General features: G+C 40.8%; 1 protein-coding gene across 1 annotated transcript; it reads left to right on the forward strand.

Annotated features, from left to right (window-relative positions):
• The first annotated feature begins 3295 nt into the window (after window positions 1–3295).
• On the forward strand, window positions 3296–24427 carry aipl1 (AIP like 1 HSP90 co-chaperone). Its single transcript, XM_088346267.1, has 6 exons — window positions 3296–3495; window positions 8282–8461; window positions 15833–16021; window positions 18006–18182; window positions 19685–19826; window positions 23925–24427. The coding sequence occupies exons 1-6, from the start codon at window positions 3391–3393 to the stop codon at window positions 24122–24124; spliced, it is 993 nt and encodes a 330-aa protein (XP_088202393.1). The 5' UTR covers window positions 3296–3390; the 3' UTR covers window positions 24125–24427.
• The last annotated feature ends 1667 nt before the right edge of the window (window positions 24428–26094 follow it).

The raw sequence follows: 26094 nt of genomic DNA on the forward strand, positions 1-26094 counted from the left end.
CCGTTGTGCAACCCAACATGTGATTCACATTCATCTTTTTCGGCCAATTCCAGGCTTTGTTTCGCCCCTTTAGCCTATGCAAGCCTGCAAATGATAAAAAGGTACCGCCCCCTTTACCTCCGAATAACTTTAGCCAATAGTGACTGATTCAAATGATGATTGACACATTGGTTAGGAAATGAAACGCCGGTATATAAATCCCAGCATACACCGCGGACTACCTCGCCTTCGGGGGACAATCTAGTCGGCGGCTGCTTGCTTTAGTTGCAAGACTTTGCTACTTAATATTGATCCATATATAAGGCGCACTGTATTATAAGGTGCATGGTCAGCTTTTGAAAAAAATAAAAGCTTTTAGGTGCGCCTTATAGTGCCGAAAATACGGTAAATGTAATTTCTCGTTTACCTTAAAAAAAATTTTTATTATATTTTTCAACTTGGCGGAATTTTCACATTGTATAATGAATTAATTCAAATCATGTCTATGGATTACTGTGCTGAGTGTCTGCGAGATGCAGAATGAGGCACGGAATTATCTTGCTTTATATAATAGAATTAGTGTGAGACCCACGTAATTGAGTGCATGAAGTGAATGAACGAATGCTGAATGGATGCTTGTAACAGGAAACACCCTACCAGGCATGCTTTTGCATTATTCATTTTATTTCATGTTATTTCATTTATATGTTAATATGTGTTTAATGGTGTCTGATTTTTTTGCACTTTAATTATTTAGCACTTTTCTGTTAGTTTTGCAAAACGTTTGCACTTGTAGTCACGTTTTTGTGAACAGGCACCGGGGGCAGCTAAGGGGTCCTGAGAGGGAGAGGGTTGGCCTGTTTTATTTTATGTTAATTAATTTAAATGTTTATATTTGTTTAATGTTGTATCGTTTTGTTGCACTTGAATTATTTAGCACTTTTCTGTTCGTTTTGCAAAACGTTTGCACTTCGTAGTCACGTTTTTGTGATCAGGCACCGGGGGCAGCTAAGGGGCCCTGAGAGGGTTGGCCCATTGCAGGTAGGATGAATGAGAGACGAATGAGAGACAAACGGGAGAGCGCGCGAAAACTAAATGATGAATGTTAAGAAAGTTGACAAGCGGAAAGGATGAAAACAGTTTTAACCAATGCACACCATACTTATCATTGCGCCCCTTGACGTCTGCAAGGCCTTCTCTGCTGGCCTAAAAAATATTTCGGTTTTGTGATTTTGATTAAACCCATCAATGATTCAAAATTTTCTGTCAGCTTCCTTAGATTGCTTCTTCGTGGTAGCATGGCTTCCAGATGTGTGTTTTCATATTCAAGCATTTAATCAATCACATTTGAGCCATTAGTTCTTGTTAGGTTCAGAAATATACCCAGAGGATAAAATTCTGAAGGCCGAGTCCCATAAAATCAGTCTTCGAGGAAGCTGTTAGTATGACCAATCAAATTTTGAGTTGGAGTCTGAAAGCCCTCTTACGGGCGTTCAGAAACGTCACAAACCATGATTGGTTAGGGGGGAATAATCCACCAAAACAATCGCACCAACAGCCATTAAACTGTAGAGAGATGATGAACAAGAGTATCCAGTATATTGTTTTGATTTGATAGCAAAATTTTTTACAATTCTGAAGTGATCAAGCCTTTCACAAATGGGAAAATGTTTTGTACACCACTTTCAGCCTAGGAGTAGGTTCTGAAGCCCGAGCCCGACAATTATGGGCCAGGTCGGTATGTTGGGGTAGGGCTGAGCATCTCTCTCGCTGACTTTTTTTTTATTATTATCATAGGTTAAGGAATGAGGAAGTGAGGTGAAGAACTGGTGTGGTGAGACATCTTGCTGAGAAGGTTGATCTGAGATGGTTTGGACATATGGAAAGAAAGGATGAAGGCGGTTTGACTAAAAGAGTAGAATAAGAAGAAGGCCCAAATATGGTTGGATGGATGGGGTGAAACACGCTTTGGATTTAAGGTGGGTTAATTTAACGGATGCAAGAGTGTCTGCTGAGGATAGATGTGAATGGCGAAAGATAGTAAAGAATAAGTAAGAGCGACGTATATGATGCGGAGAGGGTAAACCAGTGTATGCTGTCTGGCTTCTCTGCTGATGAAGGGTTGCCTGGCAGAGCAACTCACCCCTAGTTGTGCTGTGGGCTTAATGTTCGGTGTCAGGTTGGGAAGAGAGAAGGGGAATACATTTTTGATGAATGTAAGAATGTTTTTGACTCTAGCCACCTCCCACTAGGGGGGGTATGGCTTCAGTATATAGGTAGATTATCTGTTTATATAGTGTTGCTTAACTCTTATTCACCTTTGCTTTTTTTGCACTGGACTCATGTCGCACGTTTGTAAATCTGACTGTGCCATACCGCAGGCCACTGGAAAATCCAAATTATATACTGTGCACAAACTTCACTGAGACAAAGTCATTACAGTGGAACCTTGGTTCTCGACCATAATCCGTTCCAGAACCCTGTTCGAAAACCGATTTGTCCGATCACCGAAATCATTTTTCCCATTAAAAATAATGTAAATCGTTTTAATCCGTTCCAACACCCTGAAAGTTTACCTTGAATGTTTAACGTAAACATAAAGCTAACCCAGGCTAATCGTACGTCCGCGTTTTCGTAATCTTCCGTACGAAAGATGACGCTAACATGAACGTGTAAAAATAAAAAAATTAGGTCGTTTACAAGTCATTTAGCACCCTGGTCTCCACAACAAGTGGTGAGCGGTTCATTGGAAAGGGGGCTCCGTTCCAACACCCTCAATGTTGGGCTCCGTTCCAACACCCTGAATGTTTAACGTAAACTTAAAGCTAACCTAGGCTAATCGTACGTTCGCGTTATCGTAATCTTATGAATAGGATTTCTTACCTTTGTGGTGGTCAGCAGAAGGCGCTCGCACACCTCCTTCATATTTGGCTATTATTTCTTTCTTAAATGCAATAGTTGTACGCGCTACTTTTCTTTTTTCACCTGTAGCAACTGTGCTGCTTGCACTGACTTTCTTCAGAGGCATAATAAGGGGCTAAAACACCCGTACGCCGCTCAGCATCGCACCCTAGCGTACGCACTCACGCATTACCGGCGTTCGAACTCCGATTTTTTTGACCGAACAGCGAAGCAAGAATTTCTCGAAATTTTTGGTCGGACACCGATTTGTTCGAACTGAGAGGCATTCGAAAACCGAGGTTCCACTGTATATAAGCCTGAGCATTATTTTCTTTCTAGAAGCTTCCCCAAGCTGACAGCCTGTGCTTATGACGGGTACGCAATCCCATTATCCCTGCCCCAACTAATCCTCCTGCAATGATGTTCTTTACACACTTGGGATCTCGCTTATTACAAACAAATGAATAACACAGACGGTGACAAAGATCTCGACTCATAAAGTAAGGAAACATGTCCGATTTGCAAGATGCACTTCTGCTGGGCATGGAGGGGATCAAGAAGAAAATCCTTCATGGCGGCACAGGAGATATCCCCAAATTCATCACCGGAGCTAAGGTTGAGTTTATTCCTTGATTTTATAATACTTGGCCAGCTGGGGTTGTGTCTCTTTCATGTCATGCATGTTGGATATCGTTTTTTATTTCTTTACATTCTTGAGGAAGTTGATCACTTAAGTATTGTGCTCTTATGTCAGGAAATCTGTTTTTAGTTTGCAAAAGCAAGCACAAATTGGCAAGTGACTGCTGCATTTCATATGTGAGCCAGCAGAGAGCGACAGAGTACAAGAACGATGCCTTTTAATTTACCGCAATACAGTGGAACCTCGGTTCTCGACCATAATCCGTTCCAGAACCCTGTTCGAAAACCGATTTGGTCGATCACCGAAAATCGTTTTTGCCATTAAAAGTAATGTAAAATCATTTTAATCCGTTCCAAATCCTTGAAGGCTTACCATGAACGTAAACATGAAGCTAACCCAGGCTAATCGTACGTTCGCGTTATCGTAATCTTCCGTACGAAAGATTACGCTAACATGAACGTGTAAAAATAAAAAAAATCAGGTCGTTTACACGTCATTACAACAAGTGGTGAGCGGTTAAAGGATAAAGAAAAGATTTATGAATAGGATTTCTTACCTTTGTGGTGGTCTGCAGAAGCCATGCTCTATTCCCTCGAAAAAAAGGGAAACTCGCATATCTTCTTCATATTTTGCCATTATTTCTTTCTTAAATGCAATAGTTGTACGCACTACTCTTCTTTTTTCACCTGTAGCAACTTTGCTGCTTGCATCGAACTTCTTCCGAGCCATAATTAGGGGTTAAAACACTCCGTTCACCGATGTGTAAAAACGAAAGCAAAAAGAAGTGCGCGGTCACGTGACAACAGTTCTTCACGAGGGGTGGGGGCCATCTACACCCGTACGCTCCTAGCGTACCGGCGTTCGAACTCCGATTTTTTGAACGAAAAGCGAAGCAAGAATTTCTCGAAATTTTGGGTCGAAAACCGATTTGTTCGAACTGAGAGGCGTTCGAAAACCGAGGTTCCACTGTATATTAAATTTATTTCATTTTATTTCACTGTTATTTGATTTAGACCCTCTTGTGAAATATTGTTTTAGAATTGAAACTACTAAAAATAATTTAGCAGACAACATAATTAATATATTTAGAATATTAGCAATAAAGCTATTTTTTTACTATGCATATTATGCAAAGTTTCATGTAATGTTTGAAATCCGCTGGATATTAAATCTGATGGACTGTACTATGTTGTAATCTTTGCAAAGACTCCATGTCCTGATCACTGCCACTTCATCTATTATTAAGAGCAGGGATAGGAAAACTACAGCTCGCAGGCCACATTCAGATTCAGATTCAGATATACTTTAATGTCATTCTTGTACACGTGTATACAAAACGAAATGTCAATACATCTGACCCGCACAGTTTTCTTGAATGTACAGATATAAATAAATGTTGTACTGAGTTAGAGTATTGAAGTACTGATAATATGCTAAATAATTTATAGCTATGTATAGTATTATACAGTAGTGCAAAGAGTGCAAGAGGAGCAGCTAACCAGATATGCTAAACGGGCAGTCAGGTAAACAAGTCACTGTACAGTAACAATAACACTGTAGTACGATAGTGCAGAGGAGAACAGATGTGCAAGAGGAGCAGCTAACCAGATGTGCACAATGGGCCGTCAGGTATGGCCCATCAGGATTTTTAATCCAGCCTGTGGCATGAATAGAACTGTTACAAAATATTAGAAGTTGGCAGTGGGCGGATCGATCCAAATATTATTGATACTGAGCAAGTACTTGAATTGGATCAATACAATTGTCCTGGGAGTGATACTTCCTACTCCACTAATTTTCACAAACCGCCGCTTCTCAATGTAGTTGGCTTCTCTCTCTCACCTAGCCTTGTCGGCCTCTTGAGTGTATGGCTGAGTGTGTGACTGATAGGCACACTTCACCTCTCCCTGCATGATCCCACCTGCCAGGCAGAAGAGAGGGCCAAATTTATGTATGCACCCCTACCAGAAGCTAAAAATTACAGAAGCAAACAGGAAGCGCAGCGCGGTGTAAAATTATTTTCTCAGCTACAGTAAAGGACATCGCCGGGTGTATTTTGTGTGGTTAAGTAGTCTGCTACTGTAACAACACCACTAATTTACACAAACACAAACCTAAAAATGTACTACCCACCTCTGTTTTTTATAATTATAAACTAACTCAAGGGGGTGAGGGTTAAAACGTTCAATGATTATTAAATCTCAAAGCAAAGTATCAGTATTAAATGATGGTTTGGACAATTTTATTGTCACTATTAACAGCAAATAAACAATGTGAGGTTTGAACAATTTTCCTCGACAATCTTAACAGCAATTAAGCATATTCACAATTTTGTTATATCTGACAATAGATAGATAGATAGATAGATACTTTATTCATCCCCGTAGGGAAATTCACACTTCCAGCAGTCTACCCCGTTGTTTATTAACAGATGAACATGATGCCCTAGGGGTGCTTGTAGCGAAGTGGATGATGTCACGCCAGTCCAAAAATTCGACATCCCTGCGGCAGATGGAAAACTTTTCTTTGTGAAAATCCAGGGATACACCACCTCGTGTTAGCAAGTCCGCCTCCTCTCCAATTCCCCCGGCTTTCGTGTCTCTGTTTAGCGGCGTTGAAGCCGGATTGCTCCGGGTAGCTCGGGGTGGCTACACGTTAGCGTCCTGAATGCTAAACGTGAGCCACGTTTCCGCAAAACACAGCAACTGCGCTCCCTGTGCGCTTCGATGTTTTCCACCAGCACTCGATGATCTTATTTGGTCGTGAGTTCGCATTTACCATGATTACGGATGGTACCGAAGACTTATACGCCGCTAGCCGCTTCGCTAGCTCCGGCTTTTCTTCCACGATAGGCCCCTTCTAGAGGTAAGATCGGGCCAAAAAAAAGCACCCGAGCCCGACGCAGGCCCGAGGGGTATTAAACCCGACCCGGGCCGAGCCCGACTAATTAACTGGATTTGCTGGCCCGGCCCGAGGGGAGCCCGAAATTACATATTTTATTTATAAGGAGGGGTGATTTATGATAACAAATTAAACTCTGCCTTTTGTTACAACATCTAGGCCTAAGTTAAATAAAACTGTATAAACATTTACATCTTTTATATTTCTGTGTCTGCACTGCAGATGTTACATTAAGCGACAATCTGTCATTGACGGGTTTTTTTTTAGAGGCGGCGTAAACATTTAAGAGCGTCCGTCATTTTGACGACTTGATCATTGGGCCATAATCCACAGCAGCAGTACGTCCTTATATTATTAAGATTCTAGCGTTGGCTTCGCTGAGTGTCAAATTGACACACAGCGAAGCCAACGCAAGTGTCTGTATCATTTTCGACAATCAATTTGAAAGTGCTCCACAGTTCACTCTTACCAGAGTGTGTTTTCCTTGTCAGTTCTCCTCTCTTTAGTTCATCTTTCACTTCTTGTTGGTTCGACTCCATATCGGGGATACCAGGCCAAAATCATGCGAATTTGCGGAGGGGAAGATTATTAAGAGGATGTAGCGAGCAGAGACGGGAGTCGTAGGCGGAGTGCCAAACAAAGGTGCTAACGGGAGCTGCTTTAATGACATGTAAACTTGCAATTACAAAACAAACACGGGAGTCGCTAGAACCGGCCGAATTAAGAGTCCCCCTAGGAACTCGCTAACTAAACAATGGTTCCGTGGGTGAATTATGTACAACCCACTACAAGGACAGCATTCACGTCACGTGCACAGAGCATGCTCTGGCTCCGTTAAATAGCAATTACAGCTCCTTCTCCGTTTTATCCAAATTATTTATTTTATAACAAGTATTCCTTGGTCTAGTATCCATACATAGTTTAAGTATATATTTCTAATGAACATATATTTATAATTATTAATTAATTTAAAAAAAAAAAAAAAAAAAAAAAAAAAAAAAAGCAGGACCGAACCCGACCCGACCCGACCGTATGACTGACATTTCAGGCCCGACCCGGCCCGAAATTGCCTCGGGTTCGGGTTCGGGTTCGGGCTCGGGCCATAAATCTTAGGTCTAGCCCCTTCATCACGCCGGCACGAGAATTTTTCAGGGCAAGGAGTTGAAATTCCTTGAATACACGCATTTCTTGTGCGTTAAAACCCATGTCCATAGGATAGAAGTAATCCATAGTGTAGTTGTCAAAACGGAAAGAAAAAACACCGAAGATAGGAGCAGACAATAAAACAATAGGGCAGCTGCTGGAAAAGGCAGCTCGTTAATATGACGTTTTAACAATTTTTTCGACATTTCTAACAGCAATTAAACACACAATTTCATTATATCATATCCCAACAATATGAGTTTTTATCTACACTTTTAACAGCAATTAAATACTTCTTGGTTTGTTTTGGGGTTTTTTTTAGCAAATAAACAATGTGAGGTTTGAACAATTTTTCTCGACAATCTCAACAGCAATTAAGCATATTCACTATTTCGTGACGTTTTAACATTTTTCTCCGACATTTTTAACAGCAATTAAACACCGTGTATTTACTTGCATCGGATCGGTATCAAAATTGGAACAAAGTGAAAATTTTCCTTCTTTTGAGTCACTACTGACGTCGTTGTCGGTTCAAAATACATGCGTGTACAGGAGTTCTCCAAAGTATGAGCAAGGCTTTTCTTGCACAACACAAATAACTTGGCAGTGTGCTTTCACTTGCCGGTTACACAACTGTTTGCTGGCCTGTTAAATAACTATGTTCATACGTGATGTAACAAATGAGTCCGAAAGCAACTTACGTTACGTGAATATCAGGTAACCTTTGACTTCCGGACCACGCTGTGTGACACCGAGCGCACGGTGATCGACGATAGCAAGGTGGTCGGCACGCCCATGGAGATTGTGATCGGCAACATGTTCAAACTGGACGTCTGGGAGACCCTGCTGGCCTCCATGAGGATCGGAGAGGTGGCCGAGTTCTGGTGTGACACTGTTGTGAGTACAAGTACAAGGCAGTCGATGGAAGATTAAAGTTTAGTAGGATCTACATGCCCGAGACACACCACAGGAAATGGTGCCCCATACGACCCTAGTGGTTAAGGGATCCAACCAACCAAACACTCAAAAAGGGGAGACAAGACATCAATGGGTTTTGAACTTGCAAGGAAAACAGGGGAGAGCCCAGACCTCAGATAAAAAATTCCAACCTGTTCTAAAAGTCCTCTTGTCAGCCCTTCCTTTTAATTAATCTCATAGGGCATTGGTGAGCAACCACAGGGCCACGTACCGGAACCGAGCTGTAGATCGTTTGGTACCGAAAAAATAACTGCCTCAAAAATACACACAAAGTTTGGGTGCACTGAAGTTTAACAGTAGTATATCACTGACATTGTTTGCTCACCATTGGATGCTATGGAAATAAAACTCAGATTGCGGCGGTGAATCAAACCTACAAGGCTCCCAGGATTTTAGATGACAAAGCAAAAGGCACTTCATTTTATCTTGTCACACTATTTTTACGATGCCATGCTGTAATAAAGCATTATGGGAAAGAGTTCCACCTACGAGGTACAATGTGGTACCTTTGCCTAAGCATTGGATACATCGGAAATCTCAGCAGTGAGAACACTGAAACCTAGTGGATGACATTTTAACTGGTCATTAAATTGTTTTTACTCATGGTGCCATGTTGTAATGGAGCATTATGGGAAAGAGTTCAGCCAAAACAATATTGTTCAACGTGGTACCATAAAAATAGTGCAATGATGATATACAGCCTAAAGCCTTTTCCCGTGCTATCCAGGACCCTAATTGTCTATCTATGTATAGGGAATAGCATTGGCATTAAACATTTTGTTGTCTTTTCCAAAGAAGTACCCAGGCGCTGACACACAGCAAAGTGTCAAGTACAGACGCTGCCCTAGTTTTGGCCATTCGATTTAGGAAAACGATAGATACGAACAATTTTTTGGGGATGTTAAAAAATATCTGGACATTGCTGTTAGATTTTATATTGTGTGCACCTTTTACGGAGTACCGGACATTATTGTAGTGCTTCTTTCCGCCACTTACCCAGCATCCAGCCCGAAGAAGAAATCTGGCTTCCTCTCCCTAGTTCGTGTGTAAACACACTATACTGTATTTCCAGCGCGCTAAGAACGTTTTTATTGTTTGATATCTCGTGCATCCATTCAATATGGTTGTTGTAAAGTGTAAAGAAGAGGAGAGCCGTTTAATTTGAAATAGGAGTGGAATAAGAAAGCTTGATGTGGTTGAAAAAATGGTTGGATTGCTTTTTTATAGCTACTTTCTACCACGGAGGATGAAGTTGCCTTACTCTTGAAGCCCATCTTCCACAAGTAAGATAAACTTCACCTTGTTCATCTTTATAGAGCATAATGTTTTATGAAATGTTTATTTTTTAGTACAAAACAATACAGGTTACTTATACAAGCTTCAAACATACTTATATAAATCTTAAAAATACAAGATATAACACTGAAGCAACTTACAAACAAATTAAACTTACGAATGATCGTTGGAAGTAGAGCAGCGTCTGTATATTAGAGGGTGAAAAAAATAATTAAAAGAGTGTCTCACATGGGAGGGGAGAAAATTATGAATAAAATGACAAAGTAGGCAGAAAATACCCAGGTACAGACATTCCTGAGTCAGTCAAGGGGTCGGGAACCAAACGCATGCAGGGAAATGAAAAGCAATGATCCAACAGCTTCTTCTGTTGGCACTGTCATTATATACTGGATTCTTAACTGGTGAAGGGAGAAGGGATCCTTCAGTCTGTCTATTCACATGGGCTTTCAGGAAGACAGTGGAGTGCTGGACCCTAACAGATCATTTGTAAAGAAATATAAAAATCTTTCAACCTAGGACATTATGTTGCGTTATTATCCATTCAATATTGTCTTTAATGATGAATGAATGAGGTATGTTTATCCAAATGATCATTTCCAGTCCACATCCCCTACCATTAAAGACAAAATGGTCCGGTCTTTGTAAAATTTTGGGTGGGGCATATAGTGATCATGCGAGATGTTTACTGTCTGCATACGAGTTATATGGGTGGAGGCACACTGTCATTAATCTGCAGCAGTCTCACTTTTGCCTAATCGGCTCAGATTCCTGCCGTCTCAGCATTACTGCCATTCCTCGGTTCTGATCAGATGTGAAGAGGCTCAAGAGTTTAGCGCCTTTCACGGACAGACACAACGCACATACTACATTTCAATGTGAAATAGGAGGAAATCAATTTGGGTCGAACATAACCCAAAAGGACCAGCCCAAATTCATGACTTATTGGCGCAGTCAGTTTCACGGTACAAATGAAGGAACCTATATCGTATATCATTTAAACGGCAGAGCAAGAAAGCAATATATAAACTCTAGCATGTAATAAAATGTTTTATTATCTTACCTTAACTAATAGATTAAGTCTTTAGATGGGTAATCTTCCATTTTGAAAAGAAGTTCACACAGCAGTGAATGGTTTTACTTGCTGTTAGCTTGCAAATACTATCACAAATTCTGTTTGGGACTGAAGTGTGTGCTAAATCTGATACCTTGGTCTCACTGTCGCCCTGTGCCATGAGGCAAGAGAATTGTGTGCCTCACTTTGCATCTGCAGACATCCAGCATGTATCAATGCATTAATAGATAGGTAATCCTCTGTTGTGTCATGATTTGACAATTGCCCTCACCTGCGCTCACTCTTTCAGCCTCAGCTGCCACTCGTTCCCTAGTCCTCCTCCTATTTAAGCACGTGATTTGCGTTCACTCCTGGTCAGTCAGTCAGTGAACCTCAGCACATGCAAGGCAAGCACTTTTGTCTCTGGCTCCCGTTTTGATCCCGACCTGTTTCCTGTTTTGATCCCGGATCCAAGCTCCGTTCTCCTGTGGCGGCTACTCGTATCCTGCCTGATTCTGTTTCTTGTATCGATCCCCGATCCAAGCTCCGTTCTCCTGTCCCCGTTACCCGTACCTGCCTGATTCCGTTTCCTGTATCGATCCCCGATCCACACTTTGTTCTTCTATCCTAGCTAGTTGTATCATTCCTGATTCGGTTTCCTGTATCGACCCGTGATCAAAGCTACGTTCTCCTGTCCCGGCTACCTGTATCCTGCCTGATTCAGTTTCCTGTATCGATCCCCAAACCCTGGCTTCCTGCTCGTCCCGGCTGCCCGACTTGTTCCGATCTCCGACCACGCTCTGTCTCGCGTCCCGGCTGCCCGACTTCTTCCAATCTCCGACCACGCTCCGTTCTCCCGTCCCGGCTCCTCACCTTGTTTTGCTCTTCTACCGTGCTTCGTTCGCGAGGGTTTCTCGCTCCTCCTGCCCAGCGAGCACCAGTTCGCTGTATTTTTCCTATTGCCCTGACTTCCCCGATCCCTTAATAAAACATTGTGTGAAACGTTACACATTTGGGTCCCCTGCTTGTACTGGTCGTGACATGTTGTGAAAAAAGTCCATGTAATACTTTATGACTTGACCTGCTGTTAGCTTGCCAATACTATGACTAATTCAATTAGTCGTCAATAGATCATCAATAGTCATGGGGCTGAGGTGTGCACCAAATCTGAGTCCTCGGTCTCACTGTCCCTCTCTGCCATGACGCAAGAGAATAGCATGCCTCAAATTTTTTCTGAGTTAAATGAAAATAACTTTATCACTGAATACATATAACCATTAAATTAATTTTTAGATTTTATATTTGCCTGATGACAGCTACTTCCCCTGACTATATGTAACTGATTAGACTCCCGTTTTTGGATATATCTGACGAACCCAAAAGTAATAACCATGATAATAATACAACACCATTTCTCAAGTTGTATGACCCTAAAACAAAATAAAATAAATTAATAGCAATTATTTACCTAATCTTTTGGGTTAGGTAAATAATTGAATTAGAATTTAAAATAAACCAAGCAAACATTTGATTTACTTATCCCCCAAAAAATAATTTATTACCCACTGATATAACCCATTAACAACTTAGTTTTCAGGGGGAATTGTTTTGTGGGTTATTCATTTGACCCAAACCTTTGGGTTAGTAAGTTGAATAAGCCAATTCAGTAGGGTCAGAAAAAACATACATTTTAGTTATTTAGTCCAATACGTTACACAAAATTAATGTATAACCTGTAAAGTGACCCATTTTTTAGAGGGAGTTGTTTTGTGAGTTATACATTGAACCTAACTTTTTGGGGTAATTGTATAACCCATTGGAATAGCGTCAGAATTCGGTCAATTTAAATATATAGTATGCATTGCAGAGCTGGCAAATATTAAAGATGGTATTTCAGAATGGATCAAAACAATTTTTAGATTTTCAAAATATATAATCGTACTAGCATTTAAAAGCGGCATTTAAGGTTGAAATTGCTTCTTGGAAAAAGTTATCACTTGATAAAACTGCATACAATAAAGTAGTGACCTTTATTGACGTCATTGTGCAAATTTTAAATGAATATAACCGTTAAATATTGGCAACACTGAACGTATTCGGTGATTAAAATGTTAATCGTGATGAACGTCTGGTTTTATCAAGCATTTGTGATATTAATTGAATCCTCTAGATGGCAGTCTTTCTTTAAACATGCACGAGAAAAGTATGGAGATAGCCATTGTGTTTAACCCAAGGGCGCCATTGATTTTAAATCAGTGGTTCTTAACGGACCCACAATTCCATCCTAATTACAAGATGCGGTACCAATAAAGAAAAAAATGTTAACTTTTGAAATATATTGATGGAAAGATTGTGCAATTTGAAATAAGAGATATATATATTCACCTTTTATTCTCCCAAAAAAACAAAATGACCAGCAAAACCCAAACAACTTCAAGTACCCTATATGAGCCTACTTTGCATGTAAGCGACTTAAAATAGCCACATACTGAAATAAATTTCCCCATAAAAACAAAAAATTAATACAACATGTACCTAAACATGGATAATCATTTAATTATGTAGATAATAAAGATAAATATACCGGTGAAAAGCTAAAAATATAACATTTTGAAACCATTGACTGTACCTTCCAGCAGGGCTCCAATGATGACATTATACTGTACATCTTATTCGTATTTTGCTATAATTTCCTTCTTCACTGTTTCCCCTATGAACAATTTTATTGTGACCCATTTTTTTAAGCAGAAAAGGGAAATAAAACATACGAAATCACAATAAAATGAGAAGTGGTCCCTCTCAAACACAATTGGAATGGCACCGATTGACCAAACAGAAAGAAGATATAAAGCAAGGCATTATTGCCACTAGAGTTAAGGAGTTCAATAAACTTGATTTTTTGGGGGGAAAGGCAAAGCCCTCACTGAAAACAGGTCTGGGACCTACTTTTGGGTCCCGACCTACCAGCTAAAAAATATAGATCTAGAAGAGAAGAATGAATATTATAGACGTTGTCTGACCTACAAACAAGATTTCGGGCGATTGTAAGTTAAATTTGTTCGTAGGTTGCTTCAGTGCTATATTTTGTATGTTTAAGGTTTGTATAAGTATGTTTAAGGCTTGTATAACTAACTTGGATTGAAAGAATGAAATAATAAACATTTCATAAAATAATATGCTCTATAAAGATAAATACAGTGAGGTTTTACTTACTTTTAGGACCTGCGGTTCAAGAGGTTCTCCTCTGTGGGAAAAAGTGGATAAAAAAGCGATCCAACCATGTTCTCAACCGCATCAAGCTTTCTTATTGCACTTGCATTTCAAAAGAAATGGCTCACCTCTTCCTTACACTTTACACCAACCATATTGAACGGATGCACGAGATATTAAACAGTAAAAACGTCAAATACAGATACAGTACACTTTGTTATGATTACACACAAACCAGGAAATAGAAGCCGGATTTCTTCTTCGGTGAGGATGCAGGGTGACCTCTCGGGGCGGGAAGAAGCACTACAGTACTGTCCTCTACTCAGAAAAAGGTGCACACTATACAAAATCTAACTTACACCAATGTCCGGATATTTTTCGACATCCCCAAAAAAATGATCGTATCTACCGTTTTTTGTAAGTTGAATGTTCGTAAGTAGGGGAGCGTCTGTACTTGATTTTTTCCTCCCAACTTTCATAGTTTTTAGTTTCAACAAAACCAATGGCTAAACAAAGCAGGAGGCTGGCTGACCGAAATCATGCAGTAAGCATCCAGGATAACAGCAAGCCAGAGACAAAAAACTATCACAGCAACAAACACGAACACAGCCAATAGAAAGAACAATTAGCACGGCAGGCAAGCCAGCTAGCCGACTGGTAACAGGGACCTAGACCAATCAAAACTAGAAGCCTTTGAGAGCCTGCACCGAAACGGGTATCTATCTGGACAAAGTTATATTAATTGCAAGATATGCGGCGAAAAACAAGAAAGGAAAAGTCGAAATCACACACCAAAAAGGAAGCAAAGACAAAAAAGGAACGCACGTTGTTCAAGACAGCAGGTAACTTACTGTAGGCTGGTTTTGATAATCAAAGCATGCAATTTGGATTAAAGAGTCAGAAGTCCCCCTGCGACACAGTAAGCAACGGTCCAATTACTCCAAGTGGAAATGAGAGCTAAGCATTCGCTAATGACTAAAAACACCGTCTGTTTTTCAACACGACGTGCCATTCTTTTGGTTCTCGTTCTCTGGTGACACAGCTCTACTAGATGTGAGGTCAAACTGTCTAATTTGAAAATTAATTCGTTGAGATCCATGGCGCGGGGTATATTTCTAAACATTTCTGCATGATTGTGGGGAGGAACACTCCACCTTCTGTGCCTAATTCAAAATAATCCTTTTAAATACTTGAATTTCAATGATCACCAGTTGTGCAATAAGTCCTGCTGTGCCTTCTGAGGGCATTGGCAAGCAGGAACCTTACAGTAGTTAACTACGGAAGATTCATAGTATTTCGTAACTCTGTGACATAGCAACAACTTTGACCCAGGTCTTTGGGGAAACCTGTCACGTGAAGCATTTTATACATTTGACTATAAAGGATTTTACACGATTGAATACAAGTTACATTTATTGAGTTTAATGCAAGATATTCACTGACTGGGCTGTAGTTCAATGACAGGTCACGCTGATCCAAATGCACAATGTTTAGACTAGGGAATTTTGATAACAGGACTCTGACGGACGACGGCAGGCGATGTTTTGAGAACAAGGCCGTGATGACGTAGAAACACTCGGTGTTGTTTTGAGTTTTCCAGACATCGCGGCGAGGTGTTGGAGCCCACGTTGGGCTTCCTTGGCACGCCCATGGGAGGAGCCGGCACAACAACTGTGGTGAGCGATCCAAGAACTAAATTTGAAATTCTGTTTTCCATCTCTTACACTCCAAAGCACACTGGCGTGTACCCACTGGTCTCCAAGAGCATGAGACGCATCGCGGAAGGCAAAGACCCGGTGGATTGGCACGTCCGCACCTGCGGCATGGCGAACATGTTTGCCTACCACAGTCTGGGGTACGAAGACCTGGATGAGCTGATGAAGGAGCCCAAGCCGCTCTTCTTCATCCTGGAACTGATCAAGGTGGGGGCCCAGAGGCCAAACAGGTGGTGTTTTGATCTTGTGTTTGGAATTAAATATTGTAGAGTGTTAATTGGAGGATGCTAAATGTCCACTCTATAACATAACGATTAGTCCATGATTTTGAAGAGCTACATTTCATGCTACACTAACAAAAAACTGCAGTGACGAACATTAAGTCACTCTCCTATCAACCCGTTCCTCCTGCCTATGTTCTGCTGCACGAACATCTTTGCTAAAAGTAAGATTAAAGTAGATACTGTAAGTGTAGTGGGTAAAACATGTAAGGGCTCCTTGAACTCTTTGTGGCATTGTTATGCCTTAATTATTCTACATCTTATTTATAATTGTATTGTTTGTTAATGCAACATCAATTGCAGCCTGGTCATCCTGGAAGGGGGACTACCTCATGTGCAGTCCCTTCTCAGGGTTTCTTCATTTTCCTCATGTCGAGGTTTTTAAGTTTTCCCTTGCCGTCGTGCAGGTTTTAGATCAGGGGATGGTGTCATAATAGTCTGTAGTTTGCAATAATCTGTGGTCTGTGTATCCCTTTGAGAGTCCTTGTGATTAAGGGCGTCACAAATAAATATGACTTGACTAGACTTGAATTATTTGAAATGGGGAATTTGGAGCATATGGAGTGATTGGAAGTTGGGGGGTGGGAGGTTAGTGATGTATGTGTGGGCTCTGGTAATAAATAAAGTAACGGATGAGGAAAAAAATATGTTTTCTACGAAAATGTTTTCTACGAATTACAAGATCCACTTCTGTGTTCGGATCACAATCCGAGTACGAGAGCGACTTGCTTCCCGCGCCTCGCGAACACCGGATCGTGGGGGCCGTCCTTCCTCTTTCCTTTAATCAAACTTGTGAGAACTGTAACGCAATTGGGTCCTGTTTCCGTTGTGTTCCTGACAGTTACGTCCATTGGCCGTCTTCAACTTCTTTAAATGTCTGTAAAAATGAGTTCGTTACATCAAGGATAATCCATAGAATCCAACTTTACTCCAAAACACAGGATAATTAGGAATCTGCCTTACACATTTCTGCTTCATTGGATGTTGCTGCTGGGCAGCACGGCGGCGCAGTGGTTAGCACGTGTGCGGCACAGTTCTAAGGTCTTGGGAACCTCCTGTGTGGGTTCAAATCCAGCTGCCGGCCTTACTGTGCGGAGTTTGTATGTTCTCCCCGTGCTTTTGTGGGTTTTCTCCGGGCACTCCGGTTTCCCCTCACATTCCAAAGACATGCATTTCAGGTGGATTGGCCGGTCCAAATTGTCCCCAGGTGTGAATGAGCGAGCGAGTTGTCTGTCCCTGTGTGCCCTGCGATTGGCTGGCAACCAGTTCGGGGTGTCCCTTGCCCACTGCCCGATGATTGCTGGGATGGGCTCCAGCACCCCCGCGACCCTACTGAGGATAAGCGGTGCAGCTAATGAGATGGATGTTGCTTCTTGTAATCCCTTCGTTTCTTGCCAAATTAATTCCGTTTACAAATAAACATAATCATAAAATGATTCCCAATATGGTGGTTATCCCTCCCCTTTCAATTGACACTTTTTCCATGATGAGGATATGTTCATGGTAGTTTTATTCCTGCACAAAGTGTGACGTTACATTAAACCTGCGTTTTCCTCGACACATATATTCCAACTTTACTGGGGCCGTCAGGAGGTAGAGCGCTCGTTTTGGGATCAAGAGATCGGAGTTCGAATCCCGGCTCCTCCGTGTTACATGTCGAAGTGTCCTTGGGTAAGACACTGAACCCCTCATACCCCCAATACCCTCACATGGCTGCACGGCCGCTATTGGGAAATGTGAAGCACACTGTAAAGCGCTTTGGGAAGTCTTTTACTGGTCAGGCGCCCCTGGCGGCCATTAGAAAAAAATGCTTAAAATAGCCGCATCTTTGCATAAGCCGCAGGGTCGAAATCTTAAAACAAAAGCCGCGGCTTATAGTCTGGAATTTACGGTGTTTGCTTGTGAGGCAGGTGCTGCAGCCCAGTGAGTACAACAGAGAGTCGTGGGCTCTGAACGATGCGGAGAGGCTGAAGGTTGTGCCGGTGCTGCACGGTCAAGGGAACAAGCTCTTCAAGCAGGGGCGCTTCCAAGACGCCACCCTAAAGTACAAGGAGGCCATCATCTGCGTGAAAAACGTGCAGACAAAGGTCAGCGTCGAACAACTTTACACTTTACACTTCTTTGAACTTTGAATTGACTGTATGGCTTAATAGGGACAGTGCGCCTCATATAGCGCATCATATAGCGCCTCCTAGTGGTGAAAACCTGATTTCTTTTAAACATAATTATATATATAATTCACCCTCCCTGCTTGGCGATCAGCGTCAAGACTTTGGAGCTCGCCTTTGTAGCTCGCCTTTGTAGCATTTTCATTTGACTCGCAGGGTCTCGTGAAAAGGTGCTCCTCTGGTGTTAAAACAGCTTCCAGTTGCTTCCCCTTTTCACAGCTTTCATTTCCAGTTAACTTCTTGTAGTGAGCATGATTCGTCTGGCAGTACCTCTTGATATTATATTCTTTGAAAATAGCCACAGACTCTTGGCAAATTAGGTAGACACAGTTGTTTTAGATTTTGTTGAAAAAAAAATACTCAAATTTCAAATTGTCCGGAAGGCGGCGACCTTCACAGTCAACTATCCTTTATTTATTTTCAGTTGCCATGTCGTAAATAGGGTGAGCTAAAATCTCACGGAAGGCCAAGGATGAAGTAGCCTAAAGGCTACTGCCATCTTCTGGTGAATGTGTTTTTTTTGTTTGTTTTAATTTAAATACAAAATTATTTTATACAGTGGTCAACATTACTGCTAGACCACATATTATTAATTTTACGACAGAGGCAGTGGGCCAGTAAAAATTCGATGATCAGGGGTTGTAACTGGACATGCTGGGATAGTGTGTATTGTCTGACCACTAGATGTCGCTGTATGATGTAGTGTGCCCAAAAATGAGTAAAAAAACACAAAAAACTATGGAGACTCAAAGTGACCAAACCACACCATTTTTCGTGTATGGTTATTTGCCCAGACTTTTGCAAATGTCTTGATTTTGTGGTACCCGCAGCAACAAGATGGCCAACATCAGCTTCCTCAAGGTGAAGCTCATTGTATGTAAAAAAAAAAAAGCAAATTTCTTACTTATATTTAAATTAAAATATTTATTTTTTAAATAAATAACAATTTTAATTTTGGTGCTATGTAATACACACTGCCCCTTAAATGTTTTAATTGTCAAGACTGGCAAAATAGCCCACATTTAACATAAATTAGATACAATAAATTAAACAAATATTTGGTACCTGTCTCTCAAATATTATTTTCAAACAAACTTAGTTATCTAATTAAGCTAATCCATTTATATATCCCCTTATTTTAAACAATTCTCTGAGGTACGAAGAGGTAAAGAAGATAGTTTTAGATCATTTAGAACTCTCAAGATTTAACTCTGACAGGACTAATACAAAATCCATTATTCCAGACTCTTTTAAAGGAACAGAGTAAATTATTTATTGTCCTTTACTGTTGTATGTTAAGAGTGTATATCCACGTATTTCTTAAATTTGAGAGAAGTGGAAGTGTTTTATCGGTGCATTTTAGAGCATTTTTAAAGACATGTGTCATACATGAGCTTAGCATGTGTCATGTTTTTTGGCAGGAAAAAGCGTGGGAGGCTCCCTGGCTGAAGCTGGAGAAGATGGCTCACACGTTAACGCTCAACTACTGCCAGTGTCTCCTCCGCATGGGGGAGTACTACGAGGTCATTGAACACACCAGCGACATCATTAACCAACACCCAGGTTCGTTGAAAACCACTCACTCCTAGAGAATGGAACATTGAGTTCCTTTGGATAGATATAGATAGATATAGGTATAGATATAGATAGATCAATAGATAGATAGAGATACTTTACTCATCCCCGTAGGGAAATTCACACTTCCAGCAGTATCCTTTGTAGTTTATTAACAGATTAACAGGATGCCCTCGGGGTGCTGTGTTGTAGTCTAGCAACAGCGGAGTGGGTAACGTCACACTCTAGTCCAAAAGTTTGACGTCCCTGCAGCAGATGGAAATCTTTGTGCCCAGGGTTACACCACCTTGTGTTCACGTAGACAGCGAGTCCACATCCTCTCCGCTTCCCGCAGGCTTTTGTGTCTCTGTCTAACAGCGCTGAAGCCGGGTAGCTCCGGGTAGCTCCACGTTAGCGTCCGGAATGCTAGACGTGAGCTACGTTTCCGTAAAACACAGCAAACTGCATTCCCTGTACGCTTGGATATTTTTCACCAGCACAGCCAGTTCGTCGTTCTTATTTGGTAGAGAGTTCACATTTACTGTGATTACGGACGGTACCGAAGACTTATAACGTCGCCAGCTGCTTAGCCTTAGCTCCGGGTCTGCATCCATGACAGGGCCCCCTCATCACCCCGGCACGAGAATTCTTCAGGGCAAGGAGTTGATTCCTCGAATAATTTTTGTGCATTTTTGTGCGTTAAAACCCATAAACGATAGGATAGAAAGTAATCCAAAGTGTAGTTGTCAAACTACAGTCACATTCCATACGTTTGAAATATGAGAAACTATTGTGGTTATATAAGAGTTGATCTAGATTTTTACTAGCTGGGAGGAAGTTGACACAGTGTGAAATGTCCTTTTTATGAGCCCCTTTAGTGATTCTTTTTATGTTTCTGTAAAAGGTTGATCCAATAAAAGCTCTAATAACATCACAGCATTCATTCGGTCCCCTCCTGCGACACACTTTGGTTTTGGAATTTATTTGAACTCTTTGGGATTAGCAGGACCAGGGCTATATGTTTGGTCTTGGCATTGGTGGGGTCCTAGCACATTTTTTTTACGTGATCACCTGATTTTGACTAGATTAGTGGCCTTGGGGTAGGGCACCCACCCAAAGACTGGGAGGTTGCTGGTTGGAGCCTACCTAAGACTTGGGACATTGGTACCCGTTGCCTCTCTGCTTGAAACTGGGCATTAGGGGTTGGATTTGGGGGTTTGATCACCTGATGACTCCCAATACTGATACATCAGTTCGGTTGAGCCCGGGGACGGGAATCCCCTTCCTGTATCAGTCTCCCAGAAAGAGTCAAGAATGTGAGTGTGTTCTTAACTCTAGCCACCTCCCACTAGGCGGGATATGGCTCCAGTATATACCAGTGTCTGAAATAATGTCTGCCCGGATGCCGGGGCGTGCATCTTTTACGTCGGGTGGACAACTTACAAAACGTCTCCGCCAAGGTAAATGACAACTATTTCAAGAAAAAGAAAAAAAAAGGAAAAAAACGAAATCTATTTTTTTTCTAACAAACCTTTGTCTTATTCCGATTGAGAAATCTTTGTTCGGTTTGGAAATTTCAGAATTTCGATTCGTTTGGCAATTTGCATACTCGGCAGCCAATCAGAAGCCTGCATCAAATAACTTCGTGCTTCCGGACTTCCCCGAGCATTATAAGGTCGTGCATTTGCATATCATTTTCCAAAGTAGATGCACAGAGGACACAAGAAAAAGGGATAAGTGGTTCGGAATCAAGCCAAAACCTCAGCCCCATAAGAAAGATTCAAAAGAAGCTAACAAAATCTATGACGCTACAAAACGTAAACGTACATTAAAAGCATCGTGGAAAGAGGAGTTCACGTGGCTTGTCGCAGATGACGCAACGCAAAAATTGCATGAATGAAGATGAGTAAATACAGGTACATACTGATGACAGATGGAAAACAGTGATGTGATATACATGCAATTAATGTTATAAGTAGATTTATGATAAACTTAGTTTTAAAGTGTTGTTCTGTTATATATTCTGATTATCAATCCCTAATAGTTTTTTGCGATTAGTTGTTTTATTGTGTTTCAAGTTGTGAACAATGGGGCAGGCAACTTTATGGCTGGGCAGCCAAAAGTCAATGCACAATGTCTTCAAATTTATAGTTGGATAAAAAATATTTTAATATCTGCTGTTCTGACTATAGTTTCAGCCATGTTCTTTTATCTCAAATGCTTGCTGGAATGGAAATAAGAACTAACATTTTACATTTACTGGGTGCCAGAAGATTTGAATACACTGCTGTATTGACTGGCTGGCAACCAGTTCAGGGTGTCCCCTGCCCAATACCCGAGGATGGCTGGGATGGGCTCCAGCACCCCGCGACCCTCCTGAGGATAAGCAATGCAGATAATGAATGAATGGATGAATGCTGTGGAGCCTTTCTCAGGATGGCCTGTAGAAAGTCTGTCTTATCTGAGATAGTGCCTAGTCTTATATTGTCTTAGCCGCCCACCCACGCAAGGGAAATGGGGACCTTATTCTTGTGCCAATGTAAGACCCAATGGTCTTAACTGGTTCAAACTAATTAATGTGTGCAATAGTGCTTATAGATAGGAAGGCGCCAAACAAGGAAAGTCACGGCAGCCTAGCGGGTCAGCTCAAGTCTTCTATCTAAGACATAATCTAAAATGTGTGCAAGACTTGTCGAAATAAATGTATGTTTAAAATGGATTAAACTTGATAAGTTTTGTATCAAATCCATATCTGTCAACCTCCACGGCTCCATGCCCTTACAAAATGTTGTATTTTCCCTTACAAAATACAAAATAATCTTACACCATTTTTTTTTCAAACGTGTTTATTTATGTAGTTTAACATGTTATATTGTATATGTGTTTTTGCTGTGAGATCCTGAGTTGCTCAACATGAATGAGGTTTAATTATAAAAAAGGTTCAAAAATGAAGTAGCTTGGACGTTCACCGTAAAAGAAAAAAATACATGCAAATATAATTAAGTAGAATAATACATTTTCTTATTCAAATTACGAATTCATTTTCTCCATTAAATTATTATTGGTAATATACTGATTAAAGGGATAACCACAAACCTGTTTTTTTCATTTTCTGCTTTTTATACTTCCTTTTTTTTCTTAACTTCTTTATACAACATCATAATTCGTAATACAGTAATCCCTGGGTTATCGCGGTCAATGGGGACCAAAACCACCCGCGAAAAGGGAAAATCCGCGAAGTAGCGACGCCCCTTCAAAGATGCTTAAAAAAAATTAAAATAAAAATTATTTTTAAAAAATTATTATATTTTATTATTATTACTTTTTAGACCCGCGAAGCTCTGAACCCGTGAACGTGGAACCGCGAAGTAGCGAGGTCCCACTGTATAATGCATCAAAGCAAGTGAGTCGTATGAGAGCCGGCTCTCTTTAATGAGTTGAGCTGAAAAAGCCGGTTCTTTAAAAAGAGACGGACTTCCTTTCACTACATAACTACCACATGAAATCCGAGGCTGCAGATTCATGCGCACAGTAGCATCAAACCGCCACTTCGGTTGCAACGGAAAAAAAAAACATACCGAGATAGAGGCTACCGCGGCGAACTGGTTTGACTTGATTGATTTGCCGTTTGGTGATCGTCGGTGTTTACCGGATGGTACCCATAATTGTCAAATTAGCGTTTTCCCGTGCAGATTTTCTTGTACGTCGTAGATGTTTTAAAATGCATAATAAACGTACTTTGTACGGCAAAAACGTACAGGTTGACAGGTATGCAAATCACTTGCTGTGAGTCCCTGCTACCCCACTGGTATCGTTCCCTCTAAAAACACCACTCCAGAGAAGTTGTAAATAACTTGTGTGTCTAAACTTTATCACTGTTCTCCAAGAAACTTTCCCCCTCTTAAATTTGCAATAACAGTGTTTTGATATCCGTCATTAAAACTAACTTTCGCCCACGATATGGATTCACGAGCAATAATAACCCCTCGTAAAACAGCAGCATTTCGATAACACTGTGCTGTAAATGACTCAGGCTTTTCCTAGCCAGGAGCTGCTATTTATTTGCAACAATGGCACCTATAAAACTGCTTGGTGTTGTCCCCGTAGGTGTGGTGAAGGCCTACTACCTGCGCGGAAAGGCACACGTGGAGGTCTGGAACGAGGCCGAGGCCAAGCAGGACTTTAGCAAGGTTTTGGATCTGAATCCAGGCATGAAGAAAGCCGTCAAGAGGGAACTTTCAGTGTTGGACATGCGTATGGAGGAGAAGAATGAAGAGGATCGGAAGAAGTACAAGGGCATGTTTTGAAGACTTTTATTTTCAGTGTTGGTAGAAATGTGTTAGTAAGGAACGTGATCTAGGAACACAATTACTTTTTATGGTATTGAGTACTCTAACGTATTATACATAAAGTTTTCGTACTCCATTCGTGTTATTTCTCTCCTTTTTAAAAGCAGATTCTTGAATCACAATGTTTTTTAGCTCTTTGACATTCAATCCGACTACGACACAAAACTGAATACAGTTCTAATGAAGGATTGGCATTGTTAAATGTTCCTACAAAATAAAACTGAATACAGTTACGGTGGCGACTTCTCAAGCACAGAGTAGGAAATTGAGTAATTTCTCCCGACTAATATGATGATATTCTCCCTACTGTATATACTTGCATCTTTGGGAGATTGAGTAATTTCTCCCTACTAATATTATGATATTCTCCCTTCTGTATATCCTCGCATCTAAGCCGTATACATATCTATACTATGAGATACTAAAATCAGGGGTCAGTTTTTGTGCACATTCATTGTGTTGTTTGTCACCAGTAGCGAATGGTAGGTAGCGCATGAGAACGGGGCGTGGCTTATACAGGGACAAGAAAAGCATGATGACCTTTTTATTTGTAAAATCTTTCTTGCAATACACCATACCTGGAGAAAAAAGCCAAGTCTGTTCAAGTCATGTTTATTTGTATATCCCTTAATCTCAAGGAGTCTCGAAGGGCTGCCACCGCTTATTGCAAACTACAGACTATTATTCCACAATCCCCTGATCCAAAGCCTACATGACGGCAAGGGAAAACTCAAAAACCTCAACATGAGGAAAATTAAGGGACTGCAGGAGAGGTAATCCGCCTTCCAAGGATGACCAGGCTGCAACAGATGTTGCAATAACAAATAGGACACAGATATTGTGAACACGAAATTTAGGTCATTCATAAACTATAGAACATAAGTGTTTCAAGCCTAAATTTAAACAGTTCCACTAAGGTTGCAGATCAAATCTCAGAGGGCAGAGCATTCCACAGCACTGGGGCCCGAATGAAGAACGCTCTTGAACCTGCGGATCTCTTCTTGGCTCTTGGGATCAAGACAACATCTTGGGAATTACCAAGAAATGGAGAAGGAATTCTTCGAATGGTTTGCGTTCAAAAGACAAAATGGACATGGAATGTCTCTGCTGTGTTAGTAAATAGACATGAAGGCTTTGCCGCTTTCACAGGTTGGTGTGCATGTTTTATTCTCTTTATTTTACTATGTGGCTATTTTTAAGCAGATTTCGTTGCAATTGCTGTCTAAATGACGTAGCTAGGGATAAACTAAGTACTTTTTCAGTATCACACCAGACACTGTTAATTGTGAAGGGCAATTATTAACCTTTTTAAAAACATACATGGCTCAAGTTATTAATCGTATTGTTTTCTTTCTTTTTTTTTTGCGTAGGCTCAGCAACTATTGTACACAATTTTGTTTTGAACCGTTTTATTACAGGAATAGAGAAACACACGTGTAATACCCGCTTGTCCACAAGATGTCACTCATTTCAAATATACGGTCTGGTCTCGTCCTATCGCGTTTGGAATACTGCACAAATCGTGAATCCAGCTGCTGCAGCACAAACTCTGGAGCAGCCCTGAGAATCGAAAAAGTAGAAAATGATTTGTGCTGCATATAGATACATTTTGGCTCTGTCTAGTCCCTGCCTTGTATTTCAAGAATCGTTATTATTATTTATGTTTGCAGCATACTACGTCATCCTCTCGTAGAATGCTTTCGCTCTATTCGTTTTTTCTATCTCTTTTTCCCTTTTATTATTCTCTTTCTTTATCTTTCACTATTTCTGTCGCTCTCATTCTCCCTCTCCATTTATTATCCCTCTCCTTTCTTTCTTTCTTTCTTTCTTTCTTTTCCCATTTTCTCTCTGTCTTCTCTCTATTTCTCTCTCTCTCTCATTTTTCTCCGCATATACCGTTTTTGCTCCCCTTCTCTCGCTCATTTTCT

This window comes from Urocampus carinirostris, chromosome 10 (genome assembly GCF_059441175.1).
Source record: "Urocampus carinirostris isolate Australia breed hairy pipefish chromosome 10, RoL_Ucar_1.0, whole genome shotgun sequence".
Classification (NCBI taxonomy): domain Eukaryota; kingdom Metazoa; phylum Chordata; class Actinopteri; order Syngnathiformes; family Syngnathidae; genus Urocampus; species Urocampus carinirostris.

Coding starts and splice junctions, on each gene's coding strand:
- aipl1 (XM_088346267.1), top strand. CDS start 3,391: ATGTCCGATTTGCAAGATGCACTTCTGCTGGGCATGGAGGGGATCAAG. Junction 8,462..15,832: donor AGTTCTGGTGTGACACTGTT/GTGAGTACAAGT, acceptor TACACTCCAAAG/CACACTGGCGTGTACCCACT. Junction 16,022..18,005: donor TCATCCTGGAACTGATCAAG/GTGGGGGCCCAG, acceptor CTTGTGAGGCAG/GTGCTGCAGCCCAGTGAGTA.